The 13,308-nt window shown below is 36.7% G+C and overlaps 1 protein-coding gene across 5 annotated transcripts in view; it reads right to left on the reverse strand.

Moving 5' to 3' along the window:
- CBLL1 (Cbl proto-oncogene like 1) overlaps positions 1-13,308 on the reverse strand; it is a 21,170-nt gene continuing 7,862 nt past the window's right edge. For 3 of the 5 annotated variants that reach the window (XM_059170799.1, XM_059170802.1, XM_059170804.1), the window contains exons 3-6: positions 10,954-11,054; positions 10,492-10,575; positions 7,106-7,179; positions 1,093-4,623 (exon numbers count right to left, since the gene is read on the reverse strand). In XM_059170799.1, the coding sequence (XP_059026782.1) occupies positions 3,588-4,623; positions 7,106-7,179; positions 10,492-10,575; positions 10,954-11,054 (1,295 nt within the window). In that variant the 3' untranslated portion in view covers positions 1,093-3,587. Of the gene's footprint in view, positions 4,624-7,105; positions 7,180-10,491; positions 10,576-10,953; positions 11,055-13,308 lie in introns of all 5 variants that reach the window. The other 2 variants (XM_059170801.1, XM_059170803.1) reach the window with 2 other exon arrangements.

Below are 13,308 nucleotides of genomic sequence, written 5' to 3' on the forward strand. Positions count from 1 at the left end.
TTGTTTGAAAATCCAAATGTTTTTATTAATATCAAGTATTTTCACTGGCTTACTTCTCTGTCCCCTCTAAGCGAAGTATATCCAATATTGCTTTATTAGATTGTGCATATACCGTAATAAGTAAATTCTACTTAGTTTCTAGGCCAAAATTTAACAGATTACAGTTACAAACCAGTGAAGAAAAATAAATCCACTTCGGTCAAAATATAGTATGTTTGAGTATGATTACATCAAACCTCAATTAACATCAATATTTGATGGCTAATCTAATAATTAGAAAAGTATACTTTTGTTCTAGGTACTTGTGATTTTTTTCCACGTACAGCTGACCCTTCAACAACAGGGGTCTGAACTGCGTGAGTCCGCTTCCTTATACACGAGGTTTTTTTCTATATGGTATAGTACTGTATTTTTCTCTTCTTCTATTAACTTTCTTGGTGACCTTCTTTCCCTAGCTCATTGTTAAGAATACAGTATATAATACATATAAGATGCTAAATATGTATCAACCGTGTATATAATCAGGCTATTATTAAAATTTGGGGGGAGTCAAAAGTTATACGTGGATTTGACTGTGCAGGGGGGCCAGCACCCCTAATTCCCACGTTGTTCAGGGTCAACTGTACTTATGATATAGGACTTTTTCAAAATGCTGAGATTGGACTACAGGACTTTTCCAGAAAGAGGTAGGACACTCTTCCCGTATGTTAGAACGAAGTCTACAGCAGCTCTGTATACCTCATTATAGTAAAGTTACTTAATGTGAGTTAAAAAATTATGTTCAGATTATCTTTTCCACTTATATTTTAGTGGTATCTAGTTAGTATTTACACAATAATTTTGAGCAAATGGTTTTTACAGGGCAAAATGGATATAGTTTCTCATGGTTTTTGCAACTGATAGTTCCCCAAATACTGTATTATACTGAGAACAAGCATGCCACTGAAGAAATATTAACATTCGACTTGCTGGGTTTCATCTCAAAAAAAGTGAATCTAATTTTACTGTAAAAGTTGTATCAACACATCAACACAGAAAACTTGGCATTCACCCAAATGTGTCATCATTAGGTAAAAATTCATCTAGGCAAAATAGTATTTATGCTTCCATTTTATTGTTTTTAAGAATTAAACTGCCACCTCAGTAGTCTTAAGAGCAATATAATGAAACATACATACATTTAATTTAGACTTATGTCCATCATAGCTTCAAAGGCTTCCCTGAAATAAGGCTGGGATTCACATCTTTTTCCTTAAGGAAAGAAACACTAACAGTAATTTTGTTATCCTTCTCCCCACCCGCCCTCATTCAAACAATAACTGGATGAATTCAAGTCTAACACCATTTAAAAATTTTGTCTGCTGCAACACATTCATCTGATCTGCCTCCCTGCATAACACATATTTTTTAAACCTAACTGAAAAGAAATCATTTTTAAAGTCTATGAGAATTCTCTTAAACATGTGGAAGTTTATCATGATACTAACTGTTTTGTCCAATACATAGGCTGAGTGGTTTCATACCACGTTCAGCTCTAGTGAATTTCAGTAAAAACAGGAGAGCTCCTTAGAGAAAGTTGAAAAGCTCTGAAGTGAATTTGGCTATTTTCTTATCACAAGAAACAAAGAATGGTATTGGGTTTTCAACAGTAATATTTTAACAGCTCCTAAACAGGGGCATGAAAAGGAATCAAGTTTGCACCAGTCCAAGTACCTACAGTAATATGATAGAAGCACTCACCACCACCATTTCACACTAGTTCATACTTCACTCCCACGCTTCTAGTAACAAGAATTTCTCACTACATCTATTGCATTAACACTGGACTCTCAAACTGCTAGATGTGAAAAATCACTCCATTAACTTAAAAAAAAAAAAGCATATTCATTATTTTCAGCTGGTCAAGGTTGAAATGATCATTGATATCATCTCTAACTTCAGCTCTAAATTCATAGATGCCTCTGCATCTGATGATCCAAGATGAGAAACTGTTTTCTGCTTGTATCTGACAGAATTAAATGGTAAATTAGCCATCAGTTCACCCTTTGTCAAAAAGAAGTGTTCTAAATTTATGCACTACAAACTAGTGATAAATGATATCTGCATACTACATTTTTCATGTTTATATTATGCACCATTTTAGGGGGGAGGAAATACTTCACAGGGGTTTATTCAAAGGATATAAAATAATATCCTAAGAGTATTGATTTATACATACGAGATCTGTATAAAACATTAAGTGGTCATCTTAGCTGGACTGTAACAAGCCCCTATAATGCAAAAGCTGACTCTAAAGGCACCTTATAAAGCTCTGAAATTCACAATTTAGTCATCACTTTTCTCCAATACAAAATCGTCTGGTGGTCTGCACTGTTGACTCCCTTTTAAAACGTTCCAAATTTTATAGTGCTTAACCAATGAAAGGAATAGGAAATAATTAACACTTTTAAAATTTCAAGTTAGAGAAAAAAACCTTATCACACAGTAATGAAACCTGAGCAACGCAAGTTTGTGATTACAAGAACGTCCTTCATTAATACAGTATTCCTTGATGGCATTCAAATTGTACTTTAAAACCCAATAGACAAGAACCCACTCAAAGCACAGATCAAACTCTACCAGGAAATGAGGAATTATACAAAGCCTATTCAGCCCTAAATATTTAAGTTTAAGACAATGAGCAGAGTAGAACACACTTCATCTAGATAACACAGTTTTAAACAGTTCTATAAAATAATGTTACTTAAGATTAGTAAATGTGGTGCATCATGTGATTCCCACCATTCGGTAGAAAGAATTAACGAGTAACAGTATCCCCCAATAGCTTGGAGCCTGTAGAGTCAATTGCTTTGGCCGTATCTTTCCAAATAACTACTAATGCCTTTTAATATTACGAACATAAATATGGAATTCCAATGTATTTTGGTGCTCCTGAGGCTGCCTAAAAACAAAAAGGCATCCAAGTGAAGTGCATTATATATTTAATATACCTCAAAATTTCAGTGCCTAAAATGTGAAATAATTCTCTACCATTTAACAGTCTGCCTTACAGTAAATTCTAGTAGATTTTTACTTTTAGGATTTTATTGTAACTTTGGGAAATTAGTGGTAAAACATATGGTTTTAAAAAACAGTATGTGGCTGCACTTAAATTCACATAAAAATAGCATTTTTACAACCATTTTGAAATTTTATCCTCTTACACAGGTTAACAAAATGTATCACAAGAAAAACTAAATGTTGGATTTAACAAAAGCCATATTTTTAGAAGTGGAACAATGAAAAATTCTTCTCAAATTTTTTACAAATGGTCACCTCTGGGTCAATTTACCACACTAGGGGAACAAAGTTGTTAAAACATAGCTGTGCTCAACTGAGCCACTCATCTGCACTACGGTATAGTACTTGAAGTCAATCCTAAGGTCAAGATTTAAAACCATTTTAAGAGACAAGACCCTAAATGTTTTGCGGTCACCTCAGTAAGAGGTACTCTTCCTTCCCCCAAACAGTCAAAGCTTAATTAAAAGATTGACTATACATAAGTTTTTGTTTTTCCTCATCATATCTTCAGTTCAAAGTACTATTAATCATTGGTAATACGGTCTATATCTTGTCTGATCTGGATGATGTGGTCCAGGAAGTGGGGTCTGAGAAGGCGGACCCTGCATTCGTGGAGGAGGAGGTGGCCCTCTCGGTGCAGGCCATATACCAGGACTCATTCCCCCTGGTTGTGTAAATGGAGGGCTCAGAGTTCCTTGATCTTCACTGAACTGGGGTAAAGAGTTAGGATTGTAATGGTGAGGAGGGGGTGCGGTTACAGGCGGACCACCATGCTGAGGTGGGGGAGGTCCTGGAGGAGGATGGTTCATATAAGGTGGCATCTGGGCAATAATATGTCCAGGGGGAGGGGTGATTGGTGGTGGAGCAGAGGTCATTGGTGGAGGTGGAGCTTGGCTATACACCAAGTGAGGAGTACCTGCAGCCTGGGGAGGATGTGGCATTGGATGGCTGATTGGTGGTGGAGGAGGTGGGGGTGGTGCGTAATGTTGCTGTGGAGGCATAATATGATGCGGGTGCGATACCACTGGTTGGCCCTGATATTCAGGATGGTGGTGAGCAGGTGCTGGGGCAGGAGGTGGTGGTTCTCTAGCACCTGAATTTGAGTCATCCTGAATAGGGACAGTTATTAGATTGCTGTGTTTTCTTGTTGAAATACGAAAGGTTTCCTGACTGACTGAGCGAGGTGGAGGTGGAGCCATGGACAGCTCTGCAGGAGGAGCACGGATGTCCTCGTGTGGCTGGGTATAGTGCTCGTGCGGCACGTGCTGCAAAGGGGGTGGTGGCATCATGATGTGCTGCTTTGGCGGGATATGGCTCATATGGTGCTTGTCTGGCGGCATTATAAAGCGATCGGGGATTTCGGCTGGCGGTGGGGCAATAGGAGGATGGACGCTTTCGAGCGAAGCACGGGTAACAGGTTTTCCAGCTCTCATGTGGCGGTGGTTGATATGAGCCTGTAAGTCCCTCTGAGACAAGTACGTTCTCTTGCACCCTTGAACAATGCTACACATGAAGAGAGAACCTCGCGTACACTGCTCGATTCGCTGCACAGGATCACTACAGCTAAATTAAAAAGGGGAAAAAAACGATTTACTGAAAGCAGACTATAAAAACAACGCACGTAACTTCACAGCTACGCCTGTTTCTAAAATCAGTTGTGGAAAACACTGCAGAAGTGCACGATTAAAAGCTATAGTTACTGTATGTGAACCTTTAATCTCTCCCACTCTGTGGTCTGTTCCCTATTAAGTGTCAGCTTTTCCACCAAACTCAGAACTCTTACTACAACAAAACATTACAAGTGCTCATCAAACAGAGTATGTTTTAAGAAAAGACCTAGTCTTAAACTATAAGAGACTCTTAATCTCACAAAACAAACTGAGGGTTGCCACAGGGTAAGGGGGTAGCTAGAGGGTGGTGGGGTTATAAACATAGGGGAAGGTACATGCTATGGTGAGTGCTGTGAAGTGCGTAAACTTGGCGATTCACAGACCTGTACCTCTGGGGCTAATAATACATTATATGTTTATAAAAAAATTTAAAAATTATATATATATTTTTAAAAAAAAGGAAAAGACCTAGTCTTCCTAAGACCTCAAATGATCTGGTTGTCTCAAACAACTCTATGCTTTGCATCCATTTGCAAAAATATGCAGAAGGGATAAACCGAAGATCTGTCATAGTCATGGAATCCAACCTTATTTAGTATTTACTGAACAGTAAGCACATGCTGAGCAAACAATATGACGTAGACGATGCTATGAGGACCACCCAAACGAGTATGATCACCCTACTCATCAGGGCTCCTAACATTCAAAACTGTCAACAACTTCAGTTCAAACCCTGACTTATCCAGAGTCTCTTAAGGAAGAATTACCAGACAATTTCACTACTAAAAGTATTACACACTCCCTTCTAAACTTTAAGCACTAAATTTAACTCATTCTTACTGACTCAGGGTCAAAATTATAACTCTTTTTCATTCACTGTATTTAATCCACACTTGCGTTTGGAGTTTTTTTCAAACAGGAAAAAAGGACTGAACCAGGTATCAGAAGAAGTAGGGTCAAGCATTGGCTCTGTAAACTTGGGAGAGGTTTTTTAATCTTTTTGTTTATTTCTTCATCTGCACCATGGGGTTTAAACATGCATTCTACCTGACTCACCATGGTTTTTTTAATCTACTTTGCCCTACTCAGAGAAAGATATTCTAGGATAAATAAAACAATGAACTAGTGATTCAGCACTACGTATGCACAGATACAAGCCACAATTGCAGAGTGTGTGTGCTGGGTCATCTGAGAAGAAATTAAATGGCTCTACACTCTTGAGTTTGAGTTGAGCCTACACTTCCATCCTTGCTGTCAGGCTGGCTGGCACTCCTTGAACCTAGTAGGTTTCCCATAAGTGGCCATTCGGCACAGTTCTTTTTTTGCTTCTAATCTGCTACAAACTTGGAAGTACCTCTACAGTAACAGGATGTAAGGCACTTTGTTTTGGGTGATGCTTAAAAGCAACAGTGTATGGTATTCATATTAGCTTGGATTTCCATTTCTTCACTTCCTGATTTGAGTCTGATAAGCCAAAGAGGCTTATGTTCTCTAATAGCTAAGGGCCAACCAATGAGGTGCTTACTAGGGAGTTACTCTTAATATCTCGAAGACTAAATTCCTTTTAACTATTAATATTAGAAGACTTAGTGAATCACCCTTTCTCTCTCAGTGATGCCAATCCTCCTACAACTGTCCATAATTCTGTTCTGAACCAATATTTCCAATCTTGGGCTAGCTTCTGACACAGGTCATAAAATCTCAGAAGCCTACAGTTGTTCCAAGGAAGTCTGTCACAAAGCTTTCTCAAGCCTTCTATCAATGGATAGAATTTATTCTGGATCTTTCAAGACCATCCCAAACTGGATCAATATCAACCAATACCTCTAGATCTTCTTTATAACTTGTCTGAGCTGATGCCATGATGGTGTCCTAAGATGTACTCGAGACATAAATAAGATTTGAAGGCAATAAATAAGAGCTTATACTTAACATAGCACTTATTATATACTAGGTACTATATATTCACATACTAGTTTAGTTCTAACAACACAGGGAGGTAGATACTATTATTAGCTCCATTTTACAGATGAAGAAACAACCTGTCACATAGCTAATAAGTGGCTGAATAGGGATATGAAGTCAGGAATTCTAATTCCAAAGTCTCTGGGCTCAATCACTGGTTGATACTACCTCAATAATGTGCCATCAGGGGAAAAAAAAACCAAACAAACAAAAAAACTCTTTTGATTTATAACACTAATTCTATGATGACAAATGTATTTGTTTTGGCCAATCTGAATTGACAGATAATAGCTTCCTAGCCCTATCCTAAGGGGAAGGCTAAGAGCTACTCTGGGCTCACCAAGAAAGATGAGCCATGTCTGCATACTTGATATCCTGCTGCTGATTTACATCATACCCTGACCTTTAACCTAGTTTACAATTCATCCCATCACAAGCTTTATTATTTAAAAATGTAATGATAATCTTACCCTGGACACATCTTATCTCCTTTTTTTTCATGTAAAATAGCACAGTCATAGCAAAAAACATGCTTGCATGGAATCTGTGAACAGAGACATATTAGTTAAGCACAATAGAATTTAAAATATTTCCATAAAAAAATAGACATAGAAGGCACTTGAGAACTATTCCTCAAAAACACCGTTTATTAAGTATTAGAATAAGTACTAGAAAAGCAACAGTTAACCTTTTTCAGTAACAAAGCAATAGAAACCTTGGCCCTTTCCCCAATAAATGTATACATATGCATCTGCTTACACTTTCTGGAAATATAAACACTATGAGTTTTATCCTGTGTTTCCTAGCATGTGAAGCTCCTAATGAAGCCCACACTATTCAAACCAATCTACAGATTTAATGCAATTTTTCACAGAATTAGAACAAAAAATCCTATAGTTTGTATGGAACCACAAAACTTTGAACAGCCAAAGTGTAATCTTGAGAAAGAACAAATCTGGAAGTATCACAATCCCAGCTGTCAAACTAAACTACAAAGCCGTAGTAATTGAAACAGGATGGTACTGGCACAAAACAGACAAATGAATGAAACAGAACTGAGCCCAGAAATAAACCCATGCTCATATGGTCAATTAATCTATGACAGAGGAAGCAAAAATACACAATGGGGGAAAATGCTGTCACTTCAATAAACGGTGATGAGAAACTGGACAGCCAAGAAAAGAATGAAACTGAACCACTTTCTTATACCATACACAAAAATAAACTCAAAATGGATTAAAAAACTACATGTTTGACATGAACCTGAATTCCTAAAAGAAAACACAGGCAGCAATTTTCTGGAAAGCAATCTTAGCAACATTTTTCTAGAGGTCTCTCCAGGCAAAGAAAACAAAAGCAGAAATAAATAACTGGGACTACAACAAACTAAAATGCTTTTGCACAGCAAAGGAAACCATCAACAAAACAAAAAGACAACCTGCGAAATGGGAGAAATTTGCAAGTAAGATATCCAATTAGGGGTTAATACCTAAAACACATAAAGAACTCATACAACTCAACACCAAAACAAACAAAAAACCAAACACCACTCAATAACCTGATTAAAAATGGGCAGAGGACCTAAATAAACATTTTTCCAAAGAAGAGAGATGGCCAATAGTCATGTGAAAAGAAGCTCAACATCACTAACCATCAGAGAAATGCAAATCAAAACCACAATGAAATACCATCTTAAAGGGGCGCCTGGGTGGCTCAGTGGGTTAAGCCGCTGCCTTCGGCTCAGGTCATGATCTCAGGGTCCTGGGATCGAGTCCCGCATCGGGCTCTCTGCTCAGCGGGGAGCCCGCTTCCCTCTCTCTCTCTCCCTGCCTCTCCGTCTACTTGTGATTTCTCTCTGTCAAATAAATAAAATCTTTAAAAAAAAAAAAAAATACCATCTTAAATCTGTCTGAATGGCTAGTATCAAAAGGACAAGAAAGAACATGCTGGTGAGAATGTGGGGAAAAAAGAACCCACACTTTCCACTGTTGGCACAGCCACTGTGGAAAACTGTATGGAAGTTTCTCAAAAAACTAGAACTTGAAGTACCATATGATCCAGTAATTCCACTTCTGGGAATTTACCTGAGGAAAACGAAAAACACTAATTCAAAAAGGCATATGCACCCTTATGTTTACTACAACATTATTTATAATATTCAAGATAGGGAAGCAACCCAAGTTGTCTAATGATAGATAAATGGATAAAGAAGATATAGTACATATACACAATGGAATATTTTAAAATTATAATAAAGCAATAAATAATATAGAAACAATAGTAAAATAAAATAATACAAATAAAAATATAATAATAAAAAATACACTCAAAGAATTAGATCTTGCATCTGCAACAATGTGGATCAACCCAGAGGGTGTCATGCTAAGTCAAGTTAGTTCAGAGAAAGACAGGGGCACATGAGTGGCTCTGTCGGTTAAATATCCGACTCTTGATTTTGGCTCAGGTCAAGATATAAGGGTCATGAGACTGAGCCCCACATCAAGCTCCGCACCCAGCAGGGAGTCTGCTTCTCTTCCTCTGCCCCCGCACCACCCCTCTTGCTCATGAGCACACACACTCTCTCTCCCTTTAAATAAATCTTTAAAAACAAAACAGAAAGACAAATACCATATGATTTCACTTACATGAAGAATGTAAAAAACAAAACAAATACAACAAAAAGAGAAACAGTCATAAATACAGAGAACACATTAGTGGTTGTGGCAAAATAGGTGAAGGTGATTAAGAGGTACAAACTTCCAGCTATGAAACAAACAAGTCACAGGAATGAAAAGCATCATGGTAAGCACAGTGTAATGTATGTAATTGTCAAACTACTATGTCGTACACCTGTAACTTATTTATTTATTTACTGAATGATTTTATTTACTTGACAGAGAGAGACACAGTGAGAGAAGGAATACAAGCAGGTGGAGTGGGAGAGGGAGAAGCAGGCTTCCTGCTGAGCAGGGAGTCCAATGCCAGGCTTAATCACAGGACCCTGGGATTATGACCTGAGCCGAAGGCAGACGCTTAACACTTAATGACTGAGCTACCCAGGTGCCCACGTGAAACTAATTTAACGTCAACTATACTTCAATTAAAAATAAAAATTTAAAAAAAAAAAATTTTTTTTTAAAAGCTCCCAAAGAATACTATAACCATGTTTTATCTTATCCTGTTCCTCCTGAAACTATTCCAATAGCATTTTTCTCTGACAGTTAATGAACCTATAAAACTCTAAAAATAAATCAAAAGGAAACAAAAGTGATGTTAAACCATTTTAAAATTCACAATCCATTACTGTTATTTAGTTATATTATACAGCAAAGCAAGGGAGTACAATTTATGCCCTCTACCAGCAGACATGTTACTGAGTTCAATTTTTTTTTTTCAAACACAAATGTGAAATTACCTTTTTTTAAGGGAGGATGTGTCAAAATTACTATAAAATTACAGCTGGGGGTTGTAACTGTTTTTAATGATTAGTCCAATTCTCCAAAATTCTAAATAGTATTAGTTTTACATTAAGTTATAACCATCAAAAATGAATTACTCTTTAAACAAGAAAAAAATTTTTCCTTAATGAACTGTAATAAATGTACACTAACAGGTATCAAACAGTCCAAAGAAGTAAGTTTTCAGAAGTCAGTTTCCTTAGTATTTTTCAACTAATTCAAGAATTTGTCAGTTAAATGCATGTTATCCCAAAATTTCCCTTAGCTATTTCATACTTATTTAAAAATGTCACAAACTTAGTCATTGAACCGTGATAAACCTACCTACTTAAATTTCAGAATCCTATCTCTACACAAATGTTTACGTTTACTAAAACATTTAATTTAGTAATACTTACCATTCGCCCATAGATTTTAATAGGCAATCCACATTTGTCACAGAAATGAACTGGTGTATCATCCTTTTCACCTAGGATGTTTATCTGTTGAAATGATATAATTAAAATTTCCTTTTTAAGCATTTCTAAAAATTATATTTATAATTTATGCAATTAATTGGTTAGTATTTATAAAAACTGTTAGAACCACTAAGGTTTTTTGGGTATAATTCCCATATATTCCATATCATTAGCTGTGCCACTGTTAGGGTTTTTTTTCTCTTAGTGTTTAAGGTTACTGATTTTACTTGACTTTACTGAAAATTACTTCAAATTATTTTTTAAAATAGTTGAAACAGGACATTAATGAACACATCATTTGAGTGTTCTAAAAAGTGTAATAGCTGTAATAAAAGCTCAAACCATTCTTTAAGTATTCTGATTGTTTTTTATTGTTCTAATAAAATTTATTTTTAGTTATACCTGGAAGTCCCAAAAAAGGTGTCCAGGAAATCTTCTCTGATTTCCAAACAGTTCACCCCCTTTACAGTCATACCGTTCTTCTTCATTATAATCAAATCCTTCTGAGAAAAGAAAGTGTTAAAGATTAACTTTTCACAGCCTAAATTTCATTTTGGAAGTACATGCAACATGGCACCACAGACCTGTTCACCGAAAAGCCCATCTGACGCCTTTCAAAGCTCTTCTAAGGACAAGATAATCAAGACTAGTTTAAATTGAGTTTAAAATATCAGCTAGAAATGATCTTGGCAACCATCTAGTCCAATTCTCTTACTTCACATTTGAGAATATTGTAGTTTGGAGACCCATAATAACACACAGACTAGTGGTAGAGCCAGAAACAGACCTCTAGAAATCTTCACTCTCACTCAAGTGCTCTTATTAACTCAACAGACTATCCCTAACATAAAACTTCACTAATTACCATCATCACACTTGTTGCACAAACTTTATCACCACTTATTCTAATCTACCTACAAAAGTGGTATCATGTTACAAGTGGGTGATTTTTTCTTTTTAAAGATTTTATTTGTGGGCGCCTGGGTGGCTCAGTGGGTTAAGCCGCTGCCTTCGGTCATGATCTCAGGGTCCTGGGATCGAGTCCCGCATCGGGCTCTCTGCTCAGCAGGGAGCCTGCTTCCCTCTCTCTCTCTCTGCCTGCCTCTCCATCTACTTGTGATTTCTCTCTGTCAAATAAACAAATAAAATCTTTAAAAAAAAAAAAAAAGATTTTATTTGTTTATTTGACAGAGAGAGATCACAAGTAGGCAGAGAGGCAGACAGAGAGAGAGAGAGGGAAGCAGGACTGGATCCTAGTACCCTGAGATCATAACCTGAGCTGAAGGCAGAGGCTTAACCCACTGAGCCACCCAGGCACCCGCAAGTGGCTGATTTTATTGCAAAAGTATATAATGGAAACAAAGAATTCTTCACGTTTTCTTCTTACAACTTAAAATTAGGTATCCTCTCCTTTAGTCTTAAAACTGAGCCTGATTTCAGACATACCTCTCATCCTTTCAGTTAAAACCTCTCCCTGGTTTATCAACCAAACAGCAGAAGCCGTATCATATCTATTCACAAGGATCCTCCTCTACACTGCATATACCAATAAAGTTATAAAGATCAAATGGGCTCAATTTCTCTGACCCTGACTGTAATCTTCTCATCTCACACAAAAGAAGAGAAAATTAATGGCCAGTGTGATGGTAATTCTAGGTAGAATCCAATTACCTAAAGTAAAGCTGAGAAGACACATCTATCCCTCCAAAATGCCAGGCTTCTCAAGTCTCTTTTGGCCCTAGAACTGGTAAACAGAGTAGCCCAAGCACACAAGTTTTAACTTTACCCACATGGCTAAATTACAGCACCTGTTTATGGAGTGGTCCATGGACATACACACAAATACAGTGATGCAAGGATTCTTCAAAGCTGATCTAGATACTCAGTGCACTACTAATGATCTCCAATACAGAGTAGAGTTCAAAGAGTGTTCTTATAAAGTTACAAATAAGTGACCTTAAGTAAGTTTTATAAGGCCCATTTATACCTTATAAAAGCTGCTGTCATCGAAACTCAAAATAAGGAAAATCAATTTCTCTTATTTATCTAAAATGCAGAAAATTATTGCATAAAACAACAGACAAGAAAATGAGGAACATATAATCATTTTTCAAAGTAGTTCACCCTGTATTCCCATTCTTAAAATTACATGTATATTCATATAGGTATCATAACAGAACCCAAAACTCCTTATTTTGATAAATGCCTAGGAAAAGCACCAATCACTTATTATTTTTTTTACCCCAAATAAGTGAATCTAGAGTAGTCAAACATTATCTTCAGCCTCAGTTTGCTCTATTAAGAGAGAGGACGGTAACAATTCCTTATAGAAAGGGTGTGGGCTTGCGGGGTGAAGAGGAGAGGGAATGAAGGGATATTTGAGAGGAAAAAGATAGAAGGGGGTTGTAACTTTATTGCCTTGTTGGATTATTACAATAAGAATTTACTTGCATACTACTATGCAGTTTTTAGAAATTACTGAAAGAAACCAAAAGACCAAAGAGGGAGCACCCTAGGTTATGGATAGTGTGACTATTTTGATTCCAAAAAGATATCGAGATAGACTGTTGGAATAGAACAGAAAATCTAGAAACAGACATAAATACGTTTAGACCTTTAATGTATGATAATGATGGGATTCCTATTTGGCACAGATACGACAGATCATTCAACAGTTGGGACAAATAGCCAGCTATTTTAGAGAAAAAATAAATACAGCCAAACTCCACTTTATTTTTTTAGTAACCAAATATTTGT

Source organism: Mustela lutreola, chromosome 4 (genome assembly GCF_030435805.1).
Source record: "Mustela lutreola isolate mMusLut2 chromosome 4, mMusLut2.pri, whole genome shotgun sequence".
Taxonomy (NCBI): Eukaryota; Metazoa; Chordata; class Mammalia; order Carnivora; family Mustelidae; genus Mustela; species Mustela lutreola.